The 18,830-nt window shown below is 49.7% G+C and overlaps 1 protein-coding gene and 1 long non-coding RNA gene across 4 annotated transcripts in view; one reads left to right on the forward strand and one right to left on the reverse strand.

Annotated features, from left to right (window-relative positions):
• Window positions 1-1,055: 1,055 nt before the first annotated feature.
• On the reverse strand, window positions 1,056-18,649 carry CYB561 (cytochrome b561). 3 transcript variants are annotated; one of them, XM_067540999.1, is made up of 6 exons: window positions 18,507-18,580; window positions 7,719-7,964; window positions 6,521-6,619; window positions 5,953-6,056; window positions 5,374-5,531; window positions 1,056-4,087 (listed from the first exon to the last, which is right to left on the reverse strand). In XM_067540999.1, the coding sequence occupies exons 2-6, from the start codon at window positions 7,921-7,923 to the stop codon at window positions 3,892-3,894; spliced, it is 762 nt and encodes a 253-aa protein (XP_067397100.1). In that variant the 5' UTR covers window positions 7,924-7,964; window positions 18,507-18,580; the 3' UTR covers window positions 1,056-3,891. The 3 variants fall into 3 exon arrangements, with proteins under 3 accessions (XP_067397100.1, XP_067397101.1, XP_067397102.1); XM_067541000.1 differs by lacking the exon at window positions 18,507-18,580 and adding an exon at window positions 15,015-15,111; XM_067541001.1 differs by lacking the exon at window positions 1,056-4,087 and adding an exon at window positions 4,512-4,745 and having other exon boundaries at window positions 18,507-18,649.
• LOC137148334 (uncharacterized) overlaps window positions 18,584-18,830 on the forward strand; it is a 31,387-nt gene continuing 31,140 nt past the window's right edge. Inside the window, exon 1 of the long non-coding RNA XR_010918503.1 lies at window positions 18,584-18,663. This is a non-coding gene — a long non-coding RNA (uncharacterized lncRNA). The remainder of the gene's footprint in view (window positions 18,664-18,830) is intronic.

Below are 18,830 nucleotides of genomic sequence, written 5' to 3' on the forward strand. Positions count from 1 at the left end.
ACTGTTAACAGGAGGGTACGCTGTACTGATGGCGTCTCCGTGTACCCAATTATTGTATTGGGGTGGGGAGAGTCTGTCACCTCTTCTCATGCCTGCTGGATGCAGGAGAATGGACCAGTCTCTGCCCCACGTACTTCCTGGCAGAAGTAATTTCTGCCCAGTGGAGCAGCTTGCACCTGGGGCACACAGGCTGCCCCAGGCTGTTGTACCAGTTCCACTACTGCCGTATGCAGAAAAGGCTGATTCCAGCACGCTGAGCGGAAAAATGGCTTTGCAAGGGAATTTAGGACCTTTGGCTTAGGTGCTCAGCTAAAACGGAGAAGAACTTGCCTGCCACTCCTTGTGATGGACATCCATGTAGTTAGAACAGCTTTTTGTTGGCATAGCCGACTGCCAGCAACTCCGCAGAGCACCTGAGCACAGCCTGCACAATACGGGGGGATGCGCAACAGTTTGCAAACTGCTGCCCCCTCCCCCCCTGTATGTAAAACATCAGTGCCACTGCTTGTAGGGAAGCACTGAGTGACGGCGCTTTAGCAAACTACCTTCCCAAAGAGAGCAGTGACAGGCCATTGCTACGCTGGCCTCGCACCGCTGCTACCACCACAGCATGTGAGTAGCTCCTCTACCCTGCTGGGAATGGGAGGTGTTTTATCTTTAGTAGCCCAGTCTCGTATGAGCCAGACTGACTCCTGCAGCCTTCAAGACACGGGCAGTAACTCCACTGAGACGCTCACATGGGTAAGTACTGCTCAGGTCTGGCTCATGCTGGGCACAAGTCCTATGGGGCAGATGATTAAAGGCAGCGAGCTGGTTTTTAGCCATCTCACTGCCTTCAACTAAAGTCAGCCTCTCCCGACCAGCCCCACCACGCTACAGGGGGGTAATTTACAGATTAGCTACCAGCTTCTCAACCATGTTAGAGCCAGCCTTTATTGAAAGTGTGAAATAATCAGATTGCTCTATAGATTGGCTCTGGCTCCAGGCTGACCAGAGGAGATGTTGTGCTTACTTTTGAGCTGGCCACCTCGCTGAAGAATAGAAGGAGTGGCAGATGTGCGTTACCAGTATTTATTGAATCAGGTGCAGACAACAGCGCACAGTACAAGTAAACACGGTTCAACCATAGACTGTTTAGTTCAGCATTTGAGCCACCCACCAGTGATGATTGCAGCTCCTTCTAGACATTTCTTTAAAGATCATTTTGTTTAAAAACAAAGACTTGTAGAACATATTTGCTCATGTAAACATTAGCTGCAATATTTAGGGGTCAGTGCAGGAATATGCACTTGGCATGGCAGTTGCTATTTGGAATAAGAGAGGTTTTTGCTGCAACGATGCATTGCTTGCAGGCATTTCTCCATTGGACTTTGCACCCTGTGTTCGATGCAAGATTTGTTTGGTTATTGGAAGCTAGAGGTGAGTGCACTGCAGGGAAGGGAAACACAGTGCTATGACAGTGTGTTAGGGTGCTGAGAAAACCTTACAGATTTGGACATTTGCTTTTAAGACTAAAGGAACTTGCATTGGTTCACCTGAGGCACAAGATCAGAGAGCAGAATTATATGGCCTGAACAGTGGGTGAAATCCTGGCTCCACTGAAGTGAGGGGAGAGAGGATTTCAATCAGTGTTCCTAAGAGTTTAGCACAAATTTGGAAGGTATTCTGCACACACCACTGATTTGCTCCCATTGGCTTCCCGCTGTAGGGACAATGGCAGACTGCACTAGCACACGGCTTTCCAAACCCATACAGCCATTAGCTATGCTAGTAGAAAACGCTCCAGCCAGGTTTCTCTCACTACATGCGTTCCAAATTGGTCTTTCAGTCTCTAGCAGTGGAAGTAAAATGGGAGCTAAGATTTTCACAAGGGACTAGTGATTTTTCGGTGCCCAACTTGAGTGGGACCCAATTTTCGGAAAGTGCTGAGTAAACAGCCAGCTTACTCCAGGGGCCCAGACATTGTCATGCAGTGAGCTGAGCCAGGGCAATTTGAAAGCAGCCAGTGGTGGGGCTAGTATTTGCACGCAGACACTAAGCTAGGGTGACCAGATCTCTTAATATTCAGGCCTTTGTCTTCTATAGCTGCCTATTACCCATTATCCCCGAGCCTGTCCCAATTTTTCACACTTGCTATCTGGTCACCCTACACTCAGTTCAAGGGTTTATTGTGATCAGGTCACTTTAGGGGAATGAGGCTGAAGGTTAGACAGCAGGCAGAGTGTGGGGAAATGTTTACAAAGAGAAGCAAGGGCATCTATAATTAACAACTCACATTGCCAGCAAATCTCCTCCCGCACCCGTTACCTTCTATTGCAGGGATTGTTAGTGAAGAGACAGTGTTTCTACCACACTGATTGGCAAGGCTACAGCTGTTATCCCCAGACAGCAGCCTACACCCTAGGGGCCCACCTGGGACATTGGGAGTGCTCTAGTAACTTAAGCATGGTTTGGGGGGAGGGGGGGGTGTGCAGAGCACACCCCCGAGGAAAGAACCTGGCAGCGCTAGAAGGGTCTGAAACAGCCCACTGGAAACAGGCGCCTGTGGCTATTTTTAGACTGATACTTCAGGCTGCAACCTAAACTGCAGGACCATTCAGCCAGTGGCAACATAGCCTACCAGCTCCTGCTTCCATACGTGCCCTCCTATGGGGCTAGGCACGGACTCAGTGCAGGGAAGGAACATTTACCAGGTGATCAATGTACAGTACCTGTACGGAGGGCAAGGCTGTGGCTGACACATCACGAGGCAGCTGCAAAGCCTTTCAACACCAATGGCTGCATCTAGGTGGATGGGAAAGTTTTGCATTTTAGAAGTAGAGAAAAGCCGGCCCATGGGTCATTCGTGCAGAAGGGAGCGGCCCTTTAACAATTTAAAAGAATTCACTGCCCCCCTCCATTTCTGCAGTGCTCAACATCGGTTGGCTGGAGCAGCTACTTCTCTCAGCAGAATGGACCTGCCAATGACAGCCGTGGGAGCGGCCCCCTCAGGAAAAAGAGCCTGGGATGAGAGTTTCTAAAAGCTGGTATGTTTCGGCTGAGTGTAAGGGCAGGTGGGTGTTCTCTTACCCTTGGCAGACAGCAACACGCTCAGGGACATCTCTGCATGACCTCACCTTTATGGCTAGACAAATACCACATGAGCATTAAAAAATACCATGGCCCCAGAATCATAAGCTTTGGCATTCAGCACGGGGAAATTGGCTCACTATATGCAAGTGCAGGGAGGGTTTAAAACAAGGGTCCTAGCAAACTGGCTTTGGCTACCATGGAGAGTGGCATTAAGCACCTCACTCTGCATTCAGAGTGAACTCAAGGAGAGCTAAGAAGTCAGTGTAAACAGCTGGAAGGAGTGAGTCAGGCTGGATGAAACAGGCCCCAACCTTCACCCAAACTTGATTTGGTAATAGGCCTCAAGTCACTCACTTGGCCAGGCAGGTTGGGCAATGGAAATGCTGCAGTCCTGGTGCATGAGGGGCAAGCCATCCAGTCCCCAGTGGTTGGGAGAAGGAACCAAAAACCACCCTTGAGCAGGTCCACCAGGACTTGCAATGAAGGAATGGCGCATACGAAGAGCAGCTCTGAATGACGCCTGTCCCCCGGGATTTGGGAGGCCGGGGAGTGGCCATGGCTGGCATCCCAGCTCCGTGGGAGAACATGGTTCAACCCACTGTCCCAAAGCAACATGCCACCTGTTACTAGGATGGGGCTGGGAGAGCTGGTGGCTAGAGCGGATGGCACACGTTAGCACCCCCCCCTCACTCCAGCTGTATGCAGAGCGGTAACAGCAACACCAATAGCCAGGAACAGAGACACAGAGGGGTTAGTACAACAACCACAAAGTCCACCCTGCCTTTGGGGGGAGCGCCCCCGCCCCTGCGCAGGAAGCCATCACGGGCTGTTGCTGGGGCTCTCTCCCTTAGTGAGGGTTTGAAAATCCATGGACAGGGCCAGCTCCTCAGCCAGGGGCGGCCGCTTCCATTCATCACGCGTCAGGATGTACCCCATCACCAGCCCGAAGCCAATCAGCAGCAGGCCCAGGACATTGGCCAGGATCCCTTCAGGCACGAACGAACTGTAGGTGGCCCTGCAGGAGCAGAAAGGGGCTGCGTTGAGGAGAAGGGCTCCCTCCGCCAGAGAACACCCAGCACAAGTGCCTTTCCAGGGGCTCAGCCCGGACCTTGCGATGCCCACAGTACCAGGCTCCTCCCACCCACTGCCCAGTGGGTAACACCCAAACATCCTGAGCTGGATTTACCGTATGCCAGCAGCACGGCAATTAGAAGCATTTCTTGTGGCCCTGGCTGGAGGCAGGAAAACCCCCTTTAAACCACTAATGGTACGATTGTAGCATTTGCTGTCTTCCATCCCCAAGAAATGTGCTACTCGGCTGCCTCAGGCAACTGCCTGTTCTAACACTGGAAGGGTCGGGCTCCCCATCCCAATAGCAGTGTGGGTGAGTGAGCTGCAGAACTTCCCTACAGCCGTGTAAGAACCGCTCCCGGGAGGCCTGTGAGCCCCACCTGCAGCGAGAAGGGCTTGAAATGCTACTGCATCTCCCAGCCATGGGGGCCTGGTGGCAGTTGAGAGCAGACACTGCCCTGACTACACAGGCTCGAGGGATCCATCAAGGAAGCAGCCAAAGAGGTTTTTGCCATTGGCTAGTGCTGCCAGCTCTGAGCAGAGGGCCAGGGAATTCATGCTCAGGTCTTTGGGAGAGCACGACAAAAAACAGAGTCTTCCTTCTGTGGGAAATTCCAACACTGAAATCCTTTCGTTCACAGCCGGGTTGAGAGTCCCGAACAGGAAAAAACATAAAACTGACAAAGATTGAGACATTTCAAATGGGAAAACTAAACCTTTACCCAGGGCGAACCAACACCCACTTCAGTTCTCCCAGGTGGAAAGAGTCCTGAAGAACATTGCAACCCATATTTTCTGGCAGAAAATTTTTCATGTGAAAGATTTCCAACAGCCCCAGTCTTTAGTGGCCCTCAGGTTGCCCTGCTGCCTCCCCAGAGGGCTGGCACCCGCAAGTCACCAGGGCGGGCTTTGCTGGCACTGGTCAGGGATTCCTCCATATATTTTTTGCCACAGAGGCAGTTGCCTTTGAGAAAGTCAGACTTGTCCCCTCAGGGCCTGAAGTAGCGTGGGGCTGAGCATCCCCTGTCTTTGGGGTTTGAGGGCCCTAACACTGCGGGAGATTGAGTGATAGGACTGAAATCTGGGTCCAGACGACCAATCAATCAATTTCCCTGGGAGGTACCAGCACGAGGCACATGTGTCCTTTTTTCCAAACTCACGGGGGAGCCTGTGAACTCCAAAGGGCAGCGGACAGGAGATGGATATGGCCCAGCTGCTTCAGTCACTTACTTTAGATTGAAGAGGAGCAGCTCCATGATTCCCAGCAGGCATGTGGCAATTGAGAGAATGAGGAGGAAGATGCCAAAGAAGATGTGCTGTGGTTTGTACTTGCTGCGGAGGGAGAAGGACGCTCCAGGAAACATGAAGAAGCTGAAGCCCATGAGCCACTGGAGGGGAAGAAGAAAGTGCAGAGGGGCTTAGGGCACCTTTCCCTGGAGAGCCCAGACTTCCAACTGGGACTTGGTATTGTTACAACAGACCTCAGAAATCAGAGCAAATTAGCTCCTGTCCCAGCCAAACAAGGACTGGGAGCTAATCCAGCCAAGCCCTGCTCAGATGCTGGCACTGCCACAAGCTCCTGCCTGCAGCCAAGGAGCAGAGACTGGAGATTCAAAACAAATCCACCAGGGAACAACTTGCCCAATGTCAGACCAAGTGGGCGGCAGAGTTGGGGATAGAACCCAGGAATCCTGCACCCAGCTCCTGCTCTAATCACTGGAGAACTCTGCCGCTCAGGCATGAATGTGTCTGACGGTAACGCAGGACTTAGCTCATGTATCTCCTGAAGGGCACCCTCCTCCTCCTCACCTGTATGAAGTAGAGGCTGAAAGCTGTTATTCCGCACCAGCTGTGCAGGCTGTACATGTCTGCAAAGCCCTTCTTCCTGTGGTAATCGAACACGGCTATCACACCTGCGGAGATGGGGGGAGGCGGCCAGTAAAAGCTGAGCTCTCATTCATGAGCCCATGTACCTACACGCCTCACTCAGGGATCCAGTCTGTAAATAGCCAGGCAATTTGCAAGGTACCTGCCCTCATCGCTGGGGCAGTCAAAGTCAGCCTGGGCCTAATTTGTTATCAGCACAGTGAGGTGTACGGTGCACATGATCCACCCAACCCCTTCCCAGATGGGGCGTGAGGAAGAGCCTCAAACCACAGGCTCTGGGCCTTGGGAGCAAGGCCTCTGTGCATGGACCCTTTCTGGGATGATCTTTTGGTTGCAACACAAGAGGATGGATTTAAAAGTCTCCCTGTGCAGGATGCTGCTGACCCGCTGCTCTTGGAAGCCGCTAGCCCCAACATAGCGGCCTTATGGGCAGGGGTTTGCCACAAGGGTCCTTCCCTGTCACCTTGCCACAGCAGAATCCGAGACTCACCCACAAGGGCGATGACCAGTGCGAAGGCATGCAGGAGCCCATGGAGGATTTTGGCGGAGCGCTTGGTCTCATTCCTGAAGACCCGATAAACCAGGAGAGCTGGTAGAGAGAAATGTGCATGAGACAGGCGGGGGGGGGGGAGCCGGCTCCTCTGCTCTGCAGCCCAGAGCAAAGGAAACCTTCCCCAGGCCAGGTGGGCTAAGAGCCTCAAATGAAGCCCGAGAGAGGCAGGCTCCTGGGGAACCGAGGAAGGGGAGAATTGGTGCTAACAAATGAATGCGTCAGAGTCGCTGGAAGGAGGTAGAGGGTGACTCATGCTGACGGGAGAGTTAATCACTTGCTTACTCTCCCTACTGCCTTTTCCAAATGTAATTTGCTACAATTAATCTCTTCTTTAAGCCACAGGGATTGTCTGGGGGGCACAGGCGGATGCACTTTCCCCATCACAGCTGCACCCGGCTCTCCACCCAAGTGGCCATCTGGGAGACAATTACTGCCCCCGGCTCTGCACAATTACATTAGTGTGAAACGGGGCAGGGCCCAACGCCGACCTCCAGGCCCAAGACATTTAGCCCTGCTAAGTGCTTCGCCTGCCTGCTGTGGGTCTGGGCCACATCAGCTCCACTCTGTTAAGAGCAGGAATCTCGACGCTCGTGTGAGGCTGCTGTTCCATAGGCTTTCCCTGCAGACTGGCTGGGGTATCCGGTAGCATCCTACTCCAGCACCCAGGCAGAACAGGTGCCTATCTCACACTGAAGTAGCCCAGTGCAGACAGGATCAGTGCACCTATCACCCCCAGCTGCAGTCCCTATTAACGCCGGGGGACAACTTTGTCCTGGGTCAGGGTGGCTACCCCGCTGTCTGGGCCGTGTCACAGCCTTACACTGCTGAACCACAGCTATGCAATGGATGGCATAACAGGCCCTTCAACTGCAGGTGTGGGGTCAGATTCCAAGCCCAGTTGCTCACGTGTAAATCGGGAGTAACTCCATTTTCAAGGCTGTACCAAGCACACCTAGACTATCCAACCAAAGCAGCCAGAGGTACCTATGTGACTGCAGCAGTGAAGGGGTCATTTCCAGCAGAGCTCTGAAGCCAGGCCAATCAGCCTGCTGAGAAGTCAGGAGTGTTTTGAATGCTCTGGCTCTGCCTCCACCTCTGAGCCCGTCAGTAATTCAATGTCAGGATCCAGGCTTACCATCCGCTTGGAGGAAGACCATGCCAATGACCATGCAGAGCGGGTGGACGTTGAACTGCAGTGAGCTTTCCCAAGCAATGCCGCCCCGGTACTGGCCCATCCAGGCTCCGGTCATGGCGATCACAGTCAAACCCAAGAGCTGCGAGACTGCTACGTAACAGGAGAGCCCTGTTGGGCTCGACGGCCTGGTGAGACTGTCATCCATGCCAGGCAAGGCCAATGACGCTCCTGGGACAAAATCTCAGACTGCAAGAGCAAGGAGAAAAGTGATCAGCGTGGCGGGAGCACAACGCGTCGGGAGCACTGGAAGCAGACACACTGCTCACTCCTCTTCACCAGTGCTGTGAGCTCTGCTCACCTAGCCACCTTCTACGGAGATTCGCCGGAGCTCAGACCTCCATGTGGAGCCCAATCTGATTTCAAGTGGGGATCAGACACCTGCTATCAAGACCCATCCCTAGTTTTCAGCCCATCCGGACTCAGAACCAAGTCTGCCCAGAGTAGTTTGCTACTGAGCTTCAGACAGGACCTCTGAATCGTAATCCAGACACCCTCCCAGCTCTAACAGTGCCTATAAAGCTGGCCAGCACCCGGCTCCATTCCTCACACTCACTAATACCTGTAAAAGCAGCCTAGCTATTACTGTGCTGTGCCTAGAAAAATGCAGCCGTAACACTGCGTTGTTGGCATGTGGACAGTGGCACTTCGTTGCTGGATTTAATTGCTTTATTCAATATGGATCTAGTGGAAGGAGAGACATGCAGAGGGAGGCAAGCTGGGATTGTGCTTTAAACTGAAGGTCTGTCTACACTGCAAAGACAAACCCACAGCACCAAGTCTCAGAGCTCAGGTCAATTGACTCAACTGGCTTGGGCTGATGGGCTAAAAATAGCAGACGAGCCTGAGCTGGAACATCTCCACTGTTATTTTTAGCCCAGCAACCCCACACCCTTTTCAAGCCTAAATCAACAGTCCCAGGCTGAGACTCAGGCCATGTCCATACGTACAGAGCTTGCCCCTGCAGCGCATCTCCTGAAGTCACTCTATGCCAATAGAAGCACTCGTGTGCACAGTGCTGTGTTGGTTTAATTGATATCATTCAGGGTGGTTTTTTCACACTCCCAGCTACGTACGTTAAGCCGAAATAGGCTGTAGTGTAGACAAAGCCTCGGTGCCATGGGTCTTTTATTATAGTGTAGACAAACCCTGAGACGTCTAGGCTAGGATTCCGCAGGGCCATCCATGCCTCAGGCAGGGTGGATTTCCTTTTAAAGAACTAGGAGAGAGAGAGCCAGAAAAAGTTCTGCCAAACCAGCCAGTCAAGCTGTTCTTACTGAGCTCAGCTGCGGCTTTCAGTGTTGCTCATTGGCCAGCACTGCTCCAGCCCTGACCTGCCAGGATATAAACAAAAGCTTCTTGATTTGCCTGGAAACAGTCATGGGATAATCACACGACAGTGTTAGCTGGGGTGTTATAATGATCTCTCAAAGGCACACCTGGTGCAACAGGTTTTGCTGGACATCTTAGCACAGGCTGTGGCCACAGTCACAACTAAGAATTAATAAGATGAACAGACTTCCCTTTCCTTACCCACCAAGGTGTTCTTTCCACAGCCTTCCCTTTTCATGCACTCTCCTCATTGGGAATCCTCACACCTTCGCTCTCCAACTGATGCCCCCTATCCTTCTTATTTATATGATAAACTCTTTGGGGCAGGAAATGACTTATTTTTGTTCTGTTTGTACAGCACCTAGTACAACATGGTCCTGGTCCATGACGGGGCTCTCATGTACTGCTGCAGTGAAAGACATTACTACAACTCTAGGTTTGTAAAGCATTATATTAATGGGTCTTACAGGTTTGCCAGCTCTTGAGATTTTATCACAAGTCTTGCAATTTGGTGATTTTCTTAAAGCTCAAGCTCCTAGGGTCAGGTGTGTAAGGTTGTAGCGCACATAATTGCAGAGAAAAGCTTGAAAACCTGAATCCTAAATGCTCAAAAACCAGACAGCAGATAAAGTAAACTTTAAAATAAAAACTATAAAACCAATTCAGGGTGGATAAAAAGTAATTTTTTGGAGGGAGGGGGGGCGCGGGGAGGAAGGAGAAAAAAATTGTAAAAATTGGATTTAAATTGGGATTTTGTACTGTTATTTAAATAATAAATTTCTCTTTAAAAATAAGAGTTTAAAATCAAATCTGAATTTAAATACAATATATATTAAGGCCTAAATTTATTATAATTCCCAAAACAATAAAAAATGAATATGCTGAACCCCTGAGCCCCTATCAAAAAGTTTGAGTCAAATGTTGTGCTCCTGTGTGCTAGTGACTGGCTAAGTCACCACAGCATTGGAACGTGGCCTCTGACTCCACGAGACACCATCATGCATCTCATCAAGTTCATCCACTGAGTCCACCTGGGTGGTCGCATGCTCCTGTTTTACAGCTTCTCCCTACCTGAGTTCTGCTTGGCTCAGTTCTCAAATGATGACAATTTCACCCACCATAGAAACTCTCCAGCTCATTGGGGGTGGGGGGGGGGGGGTCCTGGGATTGTAAATTCTTTGTTTTTCTGGAATTAGGGCTGGGGCGGGGCAGGGCAGGGCAGTTATGTAACAAGGGAGAAGGAGCAGAAGCATGAACTTAAAAAGTAGCACTACTGGTGTCAAAGCAGGACACTAAAGTATTTTGCCCCTTCTTCCCAGAGTCCAGCATCTAGTGTTTCAACAACTGGGAATGGCGGAGGAGAGAATACACCTGCCATGACTGCAGGTTGTAAATAACCTTTTCGGGAAGGTTTTCAAAAAATTCTTGTACCTCTGGGTGAAAAAAGGAACATGGGCCAAATGTAAACCGTGCAACAAGAAGATCCAAGACCTGGTTGTCAGAATGAAGAAGTTATGAAAAATGCTCCTCAGAAGGCAATGACTTTGAAGATGGTGATGTGGACAAGTCTGAACAATCTGGATCAACCGGTTAGTAAACCTATTTTCCCACCATTCTTATGGACTGCCTGGCATGTCTTATTATGCTAGTAAAAGATAACTTAGATTCTTGTATGCAGTGTTGTTGTAGCCATGTTGGTCCCAGGTCTCGCTAACTTAGATTATTGTCATAGATTTGTGTTTTGAGTGGAACACTTACTTTTGAATTTCAAAATATAAACGGTGTGATAGGTTGTTGTGGGAATATTTATCACTTACATTCTTACTGTTACTGCTGGACTTCTGAAGTGACTTTGCGGCTCAGTATAATCATACACCCCAAATGAAGTTTTTCCATTTAAAAGTAAAGCTTTATTAGGCATTTATGAATTTAAAAACTTTAAAAAATGAGTTCCTCCCCCCCCAAAGCTATTTGGAATGTTACTAGAGATAAGGATTATCTAAATCTATTAAAATCCTTATCATTTATTAATTATCCCTATAAGACTAGGTTTAGAATAAATTTTATCATTTAAACAGTGGTACAAACAGCTGCAAGAGGAGGAATATTTCATTTATAATCTCTCTCTTTTAAAGCACTGCACTGAATAACACTCAGTGAATGAGTGACTTTTTTGCCATGTTGTTTCAGTGTTCACCTTAGACATTAGGGGTTATGAACATACAACAAACTATAAAGTGTACACTTCAGTCATCTGCTGGTCCCACCAGCAAAGCTGCAAATAAACATGTCAGACAGTAAATTACCTGCATTTAAAAAACAAAAACAAAAACCTTCATTCAATAAATCCATGGCTGAGTTCATAATCAGAACCAGCAAATTCCAGGAAGAATTCAAAAATTAAAAGATTGCTCAATTCTCTTATGCAAGAAAGTCTCCCTTTCGTCTTGTTCAGACTAACCATTCCACTGACATGGTTCAAGCATCATGACTAGCCTGCACTCCACCTGGCTGAGCAGACATTGCTGGAAGGATTCTGGATACAGTATAACAGAAGAAAACGGAACAGTGTGTAAAAAATATTGATGGGAAATTCATTAATCTGAGTCTTGATGGGTGCAGCAGTGTACACAGTGATCCACTAATTAATATGCGCTTGTGTGATTACACAAGACAGGATTGTCTGTTTTACAGAAATGATACATCAGGAAATGCCCAAAGAGCAGAATACCTAAAAGTAGTAACAGCTATAACACACTGAACAAGAATTCAGGTGTCAAGTATGTAGCTTTGTCACAATGCTACCAACACAGCAAAGGTGATAACGAAAGGAACCTGAAACTGATAACATATGGGTGCAGTGATCATCTGATGTCTCTTTTAGTCAAAGACTTAAGTACAACTCCAGGAATAAAGGAAAATGTTGCTGAAATTGTAAAATACTTCCATAATAGCCACTTTGCTTCAAAGACGAGTACAGGAGAATCCAAACTAATTCTCCCCCTAGATGTATGATGGAATTCAGTGGTTGACAGTTTTGAGCAATTTATTAAGAACTGGCCTATTCTGATAATTTGTGAAGACAATCATGAAAAAATTGATGGAACTACCAGTCAAAGTAATCAACATTGGACTAAGGAGAAACGTTGAAGATAGGTTTCAGTACATTCAGCATACTTCCATAGCCTTGGATAAGTTGCAGAAAGATTGCTACTGTATTGTTTATGCTGTTGAAATTTGGAGAGACCTTCAGAAGACATTAAAGAAAGAAATACCCAACAAAGTTAAATTGCAGGCAATAAAGAAGCTCTGCCTGCTCAAGAGGCACCCAGGGCTGGCTCAGCAGAGACGGTGCACACAGCGAGTGAAGCACGGTGGCAGAGCCAGGTGACCTGGTCAGGCAATGCCCTCCCTTCCAGAAGAATATGGTAACCTTTATCCATGCACTGGAAAGCAGTTTTGACTTTTGCCCATGCACAGGAGCAGACAGAACAAATTGCCCACCTGGCAGGTACTGTAGTACGGCCTACTGCACTCTACATTATTCATTCCCTAAAACAGCATTAGGGCTTCAAATTGGCTTCTGTTAGGAGATGCCAAGTGCCAGATCATAATTAGAGTTGCAACACCACTGCTGTTTAGAACCTCTCCAAAATCCACAGGTGCATAAATCAGATCAGCTTGGAAATTGGTATGCCAGTGGTGCAAACTGGGGGTCATTTGGTCAAGTGGTTCCTGAAACAGCAGTGCTTCCCCCCCGCAACCCAATTTTAAAATTTCACCTTTTTTTGCACAGAAATTGGGGGGGGGAAGGAATATCCATATGGACCTTATCCCACTGACATGGCTCTGTTGGAAGCTTACTCCACCATGTATCCTGCCACCTGGGGGGAGGCAGCAGTGGGTTGGGAGCCAGAACACCATGAATTCAGCCTTCCCCCAGCTGTTGTTAATGTTTCTGTGCACTTTAGGATACTTTTTATTGACTCAGCCCTCACCGCCAGGCCTCGGACTGGCAGCTATCAATCTCTGTCTGTTAGAGATAAGATAATGGAAACTGCACAAGGTCATTTTAATTAGAATCCAATATTGCAGATCCAAGACTCCTTGCTAAAGGCTAACAGATGAGTGAATAAGCATGAGAAGTCTACATGCTTGCTTCTGTCTGTAACAGCCGCTTTACTCCATCTATTTTTTGAGATCAGGAATCCTATTTACTGTGCAAACCACCTGCAAAGTGTATTAATTTAAGAGATAAACATGAAGGTCCCCATTCACCCCTGCGGTTGACTCACGTGAGGGGTTTGTGCTTCCATGCAATGGAATTTCTGCTCTGCCAGCATAGTTAAGGTTGCAGCTAAGTTTGTTTAAAACCTTGCTGTTGACATCTCTCTCAAATGCCATTAAAAATAAATCAGGTAAGGCTGAAAAGACAGACAGGTTAGGGAAGTATTTCCCACCACTGAAAGGGACAGGACAAGGTGTTGATGTCTCAATGTTAGTGGTCTCTCTTTTCATGTCACACAAACACCCTTTTGGAGAAAACTTAACTATGTCCTAGTTCCCAGCACTGGGTCTTGGGGTTTCACAGTCTCTCAACCTGGAAGGATACAGCAGCAGCAGGCAGCACCGTTAATTCCACTTTGACATTTCTATGTAAGTGACAGAGGCAGATTAAAGATGCCAGTTGAAACGGGAGATTTATTAAGAACACACACACACACACTTCACTCCTAGCCAGTGCTACAGGCTTTATTGGATCATACCTGATAAATGGATTATGACAATTGGTTTATTCTATTAGATTGCATTGCAAATGCCAGCTGTGTGCATGTGGCACTTGCAGCCTGAGGGCAGAAGAGGCTCTGGAGGGGACATTAGGAATCGAAACCTTGAAAGCAGAGGAGCCTCTAGGGGAGCAGCAGGCACTGTCCATTTGGGAACATTAAGGGACTGAGCCATAGGGCTCCTCTCAGCTTGGAAATCTAGCCCTCAACATTTAAGGGATTCCTAGTTTTCAGAGAGCAGCAGCTATTGTGTATTCAGGGCAGGCTGTTACAGAGGAAACACATTCATCATCTGCTCTGATGTAGCAGTTACTCTTGTTTTCTTAATCTAAAATAAAGGTTACTCTGACTTAAGTACATGGCTGCTCTTTGTGCCTGGAGAACCATAATACGCTGTAGGGCCAGGGCACCAGAATAGTTACCCTGAAATAGAGCTAAATACAGATGAAGACTAATCTGACAGTATGAAGGGAGCTCAAAGACATGTGTTTTCTTCTGCTCGGGGTCCCAGCTAACCAGTAATACAGGGGCCCTTTTCTACTGTATTGTACTACAGAAGGAAAAAATCTTCACAAACAAGGCTGCTTAATGGCATCAAGAGAGTCTCTCTCCTTCCCCAACCACCCAACCAGCAATGGAAACACCCTGTGTGGGACAGATCCTCGTCACTGCAGCACTAAGGATTTCAGCATCAGCTCTCCTCACGCCTCTCCACCTGCTGTGCAGCCCGTGCCAGGAACCCCTCTCCCCAATTTCCCCCATTCTTTCTGTCATTCAGTGGAAGCAAGCAGCAAGCTGAGCGACTCAAGCAGCTCTCACTGAGAAGCATAAGACACCAGGTGAGGAGGGAAACTAGGTGGGGACAATAACATAACAAAAAACAAGACAGGTATCTGGCACTGCTACCTCCCACCCACAGTCTAACAGGCATACGTATCGCACCCCAAATAAATAATAAACTTCCACTGGAAAATGCAGAGGTCAGTCACAAGTCTCACAGAACTAAAGCTCAGTATCAAGCTAGTGCTGCTCCTGGGGTTGGTCACAGCCGCACTCTACCCCACACTCCCAAACTTAAAGTCTACAGAGTCAGTACTAAACTGTTCAGAATAAGACTCACATGGGCTCCTGGGGAATCAGTCCACACCACACTTCAGTCCTGAACAGCAGCGAGAACAGCCCCTCTGCGATTTAGTGTTATCTGCCAAACAAAAGCTGCTTACCCAATGCTCTCCTCTATGCTGGAGATCTCAGGCTAGGTTAATCACCTACTGACAATCATCCTCAGATAAATTGGAAACACCTGAAGCAAGATCCCCAATTAAGTTATGCATGCTGGGAAATGGACGCCCAGAAGCAGTTAACCCATTCTGCTTCGCAGGGCAGTTGCCTTCCAAAATACCGTATATGAAATGGTAAAGGTCTGCATTCTCGTGGACACTGCATACAGGGAGCACAACAAATTATTACCATCTCAGCTCCAAATAATTTAGCCACTGAAGTGATCCCAACATGGGCACAGGGAACAAGTGAGACACATGGGCCTGTCGGGGCCTTGAAATAAAGCATCTGACAAAAAACAATGCAACCACCCTAAAAAGAGTTTTAAAAGCTGGTGATTTAATAGAATCAGAAAGTTAGAGCTGAAAAAATCCTATCTGACTATCCAGTCTGTCTACAGCAGCCAATGCAGGATTGGTCCCTCCAGGGCATTTTCTAGTGCTTTATCCAATCCAGTTTTTGAAGACCCAAATAATGGCGCTTCACCCTTTTAACTGAAAACTGTTCCATAGCGAAATACAGCACACACACTGGAGGTTATATTCCAATATTCAGCATAGGCTTTTCCTTGATTTCAACCCATTACATCTAGCTAAACTCCAGGTTACTACACAGAGTGTTTCCCTCTTTCCTTGGCCTTAACAAATATTTGCAGAGTGTTACAGCCTTCCTTAGTCATCACTTTAAGCTATAAAACATGCAGCTAGCATTTTTAGGGCTAGATTTTTTTACAAGGGCGTGCACCTCAGATGCATGCTGGGTGCTGAGCCGTTGTGAAAACCTAGCCATAAGTAGCACAGTGGGAGCTGCTGGGGGCAGAGCACTTTTACAGATCTGACAACAAACTACGCAAAAGTGGGATCAGCCGTTATGGAAATTCAAGCCTGATTGTGGCTGCTGAGCCCTGGGAAATCTAGCCTTTAAAATTTCCTTATAAATCAAACCCTCCAGGTCAGGTCAGTTGCTGTTCTCTGAACTCCCTCCAGTGTCAATACTGTTCTGGTAACTCAGTGCCCAAAACTGAACGCAATATTCTAGGTCAGGGGAGCACCTGGCAGAGAACTATTACCTCCCTGCTCTGTGAATACAGTGTCTCTCTTAGGAATTTATTTGCCCCCATTATCACAGCATATGAGTGCCTACAATCTTTAATCCGGTTAAACCTAACACATCCTAGGAGGTCAGAAAGTGTTCTTACCCTCAGTTTACAGATGGGGAATGGAGGCACAGAGAGCATTAATGACATGCCCAAGGTCACACCAGAAGTACCTAACAGAGCATGGTTCTAGGCTAGTGCCCTAGCCACTGGGATTTCCTTCCTCTCTACAGTCCAGAATTATCTATCCCATTGCAAACTCCTGTCTAACTTGCTGCCCACTCTTGCCTCTAGGTCTAGTTCATCATTACAGTTACCTGGGTATTTCTGACTCATTGAACATGTGTGCTTCAAATCAGTTCCCAAGTTGGACCTCATTTGGTTTGAATCCTGTGAGTGCTGGCTGATGGAACACCCCTACCAGAGAAGTGATGTCGGCCTAGCATATTTTATGGAAATAAGAAGTCTATATGGGACTGTGAATCTTTTCAAGAACCAAGTGTCAATAAATCCCCACCCATGACCAAGGAAAGGGAAGGGAAGTTAAGAAAAAAGAAGGCTATTTAAAGTTTGCTAAACAGTTTTTGGATAATTGCTACAGGCTTATAGAAACTTTGCAGAAGAAAGAAACAATCCAGTCCCTCTGGGGAAACGTTCTCCCCGCTTCAATTTCTTCAAGTGCTTGTGCTGTAAAAATGATATTATTGCCAACAAATGAAGCATAAGTCAGATGGACAGGAGAATACAAAGGGCAGGGCGAGTGGCACCTGGCTTAGGCTGCTGTCTGAGGATCTCTGCCCTCTTGTTACATCATATGACTAAATGCATCTCTCAGCTATCGCACAGCTTCAGCACTGACTGACAAAAGGTGTCCATCTGCTGACCAGGAAATGCAGCAGAGAGAAAAGGCCTGCCATCAGTTACCTGAGGGACCAAACCTATTCTGCTGGCGGGTGCACAACACTCATGGGTTTTTGGCACAGGCTCGGCCCTTACAAAGCCAGATGCATACAGGAGTGAGTGAGCGCCATGCCTTGAGAAAGGTAAGTGTGAGGCAGTGGATCCTCTCTGCTAAAACACCATCTTCACCTTTCCCCTCCTTCCCATAGACAAGCCTGTTCAACCCCCCAAACAGCACAGGAGGTGCAAACCCACGGGAACTAAGGCCCAGAGCCCAGCTTCATCATAAAAGGCCGCATCTCACACAGCTCCCACGAGGCCTGAGGCCATCCCTCCGCGGTGGCACTGTTCGGACAGACTAGACATTCTAGGCGTGCTGTGGTGACTGAAAGCATGGCACTGAACCGCACCCGCTGGTGCCATGGGCTTTAATAGAGCAGCTGAACGCACTCCCCCCCACTACTGCATGCCTGGGGTCGGGCCTGGCTATGCTGCACTTTTGGGTGGGGAGCGGCTCTGGCCATGCCAGCCTGACTCACCTGGCCCCCTAGAAGCCTAAGCACCGGTGTGCCAGCCACCACCCTACACAGGAGCCCCCGTCCCACACCCAATTACAGCCTGCACGCTGGGGCAGCCAGACCCTACCCCGACGTCTTCCTACTATTAAGCTTTTGCGAGTGCTTCGCGCTAGGCATCCAAAACCCCTGGGGGAGGGAGGGTGTCAAACAAACGATCCAGGTAGTTGCTCTTTCCAGACCCAAACTGTCCCGCACCCCGGCTACCGCCTGCCACGGGCCGGTGCCAGCCGCAGCGCGTCTGCTCGGGGGCGTCGGGCTGGGTTTAGCGTAGGAAACGCTGCATACCGGAGGGCGCTGGGTGCACCCAGAGTGGCTCAGCCGGGCCACCCCTGTTTCAGAGCAGGGATACCCCCTGAGAGCCAAGACACCCCCCCTCCCCCACCCTAGAGACAGGGGCCTGAGCAGGTTGGGGGGTGCAGGGGGGGGCGCTCTGGACCTGGGGCTCAGTGGGGGCCTGAACCAGGGGCTCAGAGACATGGGGGGACCTCAGAGACATGGGGGGGCTCCCAGAGATGGGGGGCTCAGAGGCACCGACCCCACGGAGGGGGGGAGCTCAGAGACGGGGGGGCTCAGAGGCACCGACCCCACGGTGGACCGAGGGGGGGGTCTCAACTTCCGGTGGCTTTGCCCAGGAAGGGGGTGAGACCCGGCGCCCAGACGCTGCAGCGATGGGCGCAGTCGCAGACCCCAGCCGCCCTGTGGCAGAGCGGGCTCCCTGCCCCGGCTCCCGCCCTGGACGCTGGGCCTCGGCTCCTACCTGCGTCGGGGCCGGGCTGGCGCTTCCTGCTGCCGGCTCCCTGAGGAGCGGCTCCGCCGGGAGGGGCCGGGCCCGGGCTCAGGGCCGCCGCGTTGCCGCGGCAACGGACACGCCGCTGACTGGCTGCCGCGCGCCGCTGACGGCCGGGAAGGGGCAGGTACGGGGCTGGCCCGGCCGCGGGGGCAGGGCGGGAGCGTGTCGCGTGTCACCCGTCCCGGGGGGGGCAACGGCGCGGGGGGGGCGCGTAACCGGCCTGCGGGGGCGGGGCGGGGCTCTAGGCGTGCACCTGTGCAACGGCTGTTTGCTAACTCCCCCCCCCCCCCC

This window comes from Emydura macquarii, unplaced genomic scaffold, assembly GCF_026122565.2.
Source record: "Emydura macquarii macquarii isolate MOO-44397 ecotype Brisbane River unplaced genomic scaffold, CSIRO-AGI_Emac_v2 contig_629, whole genome shotgun sequence".
Classification (NCBI taxonomy): Eukaryota; Metazoa; Chordata; order Testudines; family Chelidae; genus Emydura; species Emydura macquarii.

What these genes read in the sequence shown, in the direction of transcription:
- CYB561 (XM_067540999.1), bottom strand. Translation starts at nt 7,923, where the DNA reads ATGGATGACAGTCTCACCAGGCCGTCGAGCCCAACAGGGCTCTCCTGT. An exon ending in TCAGCCTCTACTTCATACAG is followed by an intron (nt 5,532 to 5,952) that starts GTGAGGAGGAGG and finishes CTTCCCCTCCAG; the next exon opens with TGGCTCATGGGCTTCAGCTT. An exon ending in CTGCTCCTCTTCAATCTAAA is followed by an intron (nt 4,088 to 5,373) that starts GTAAGTGACTGA and finishes CTGCTCCTGCAG; the next exon opens with GGCCACCTACAGTTCGTTCG.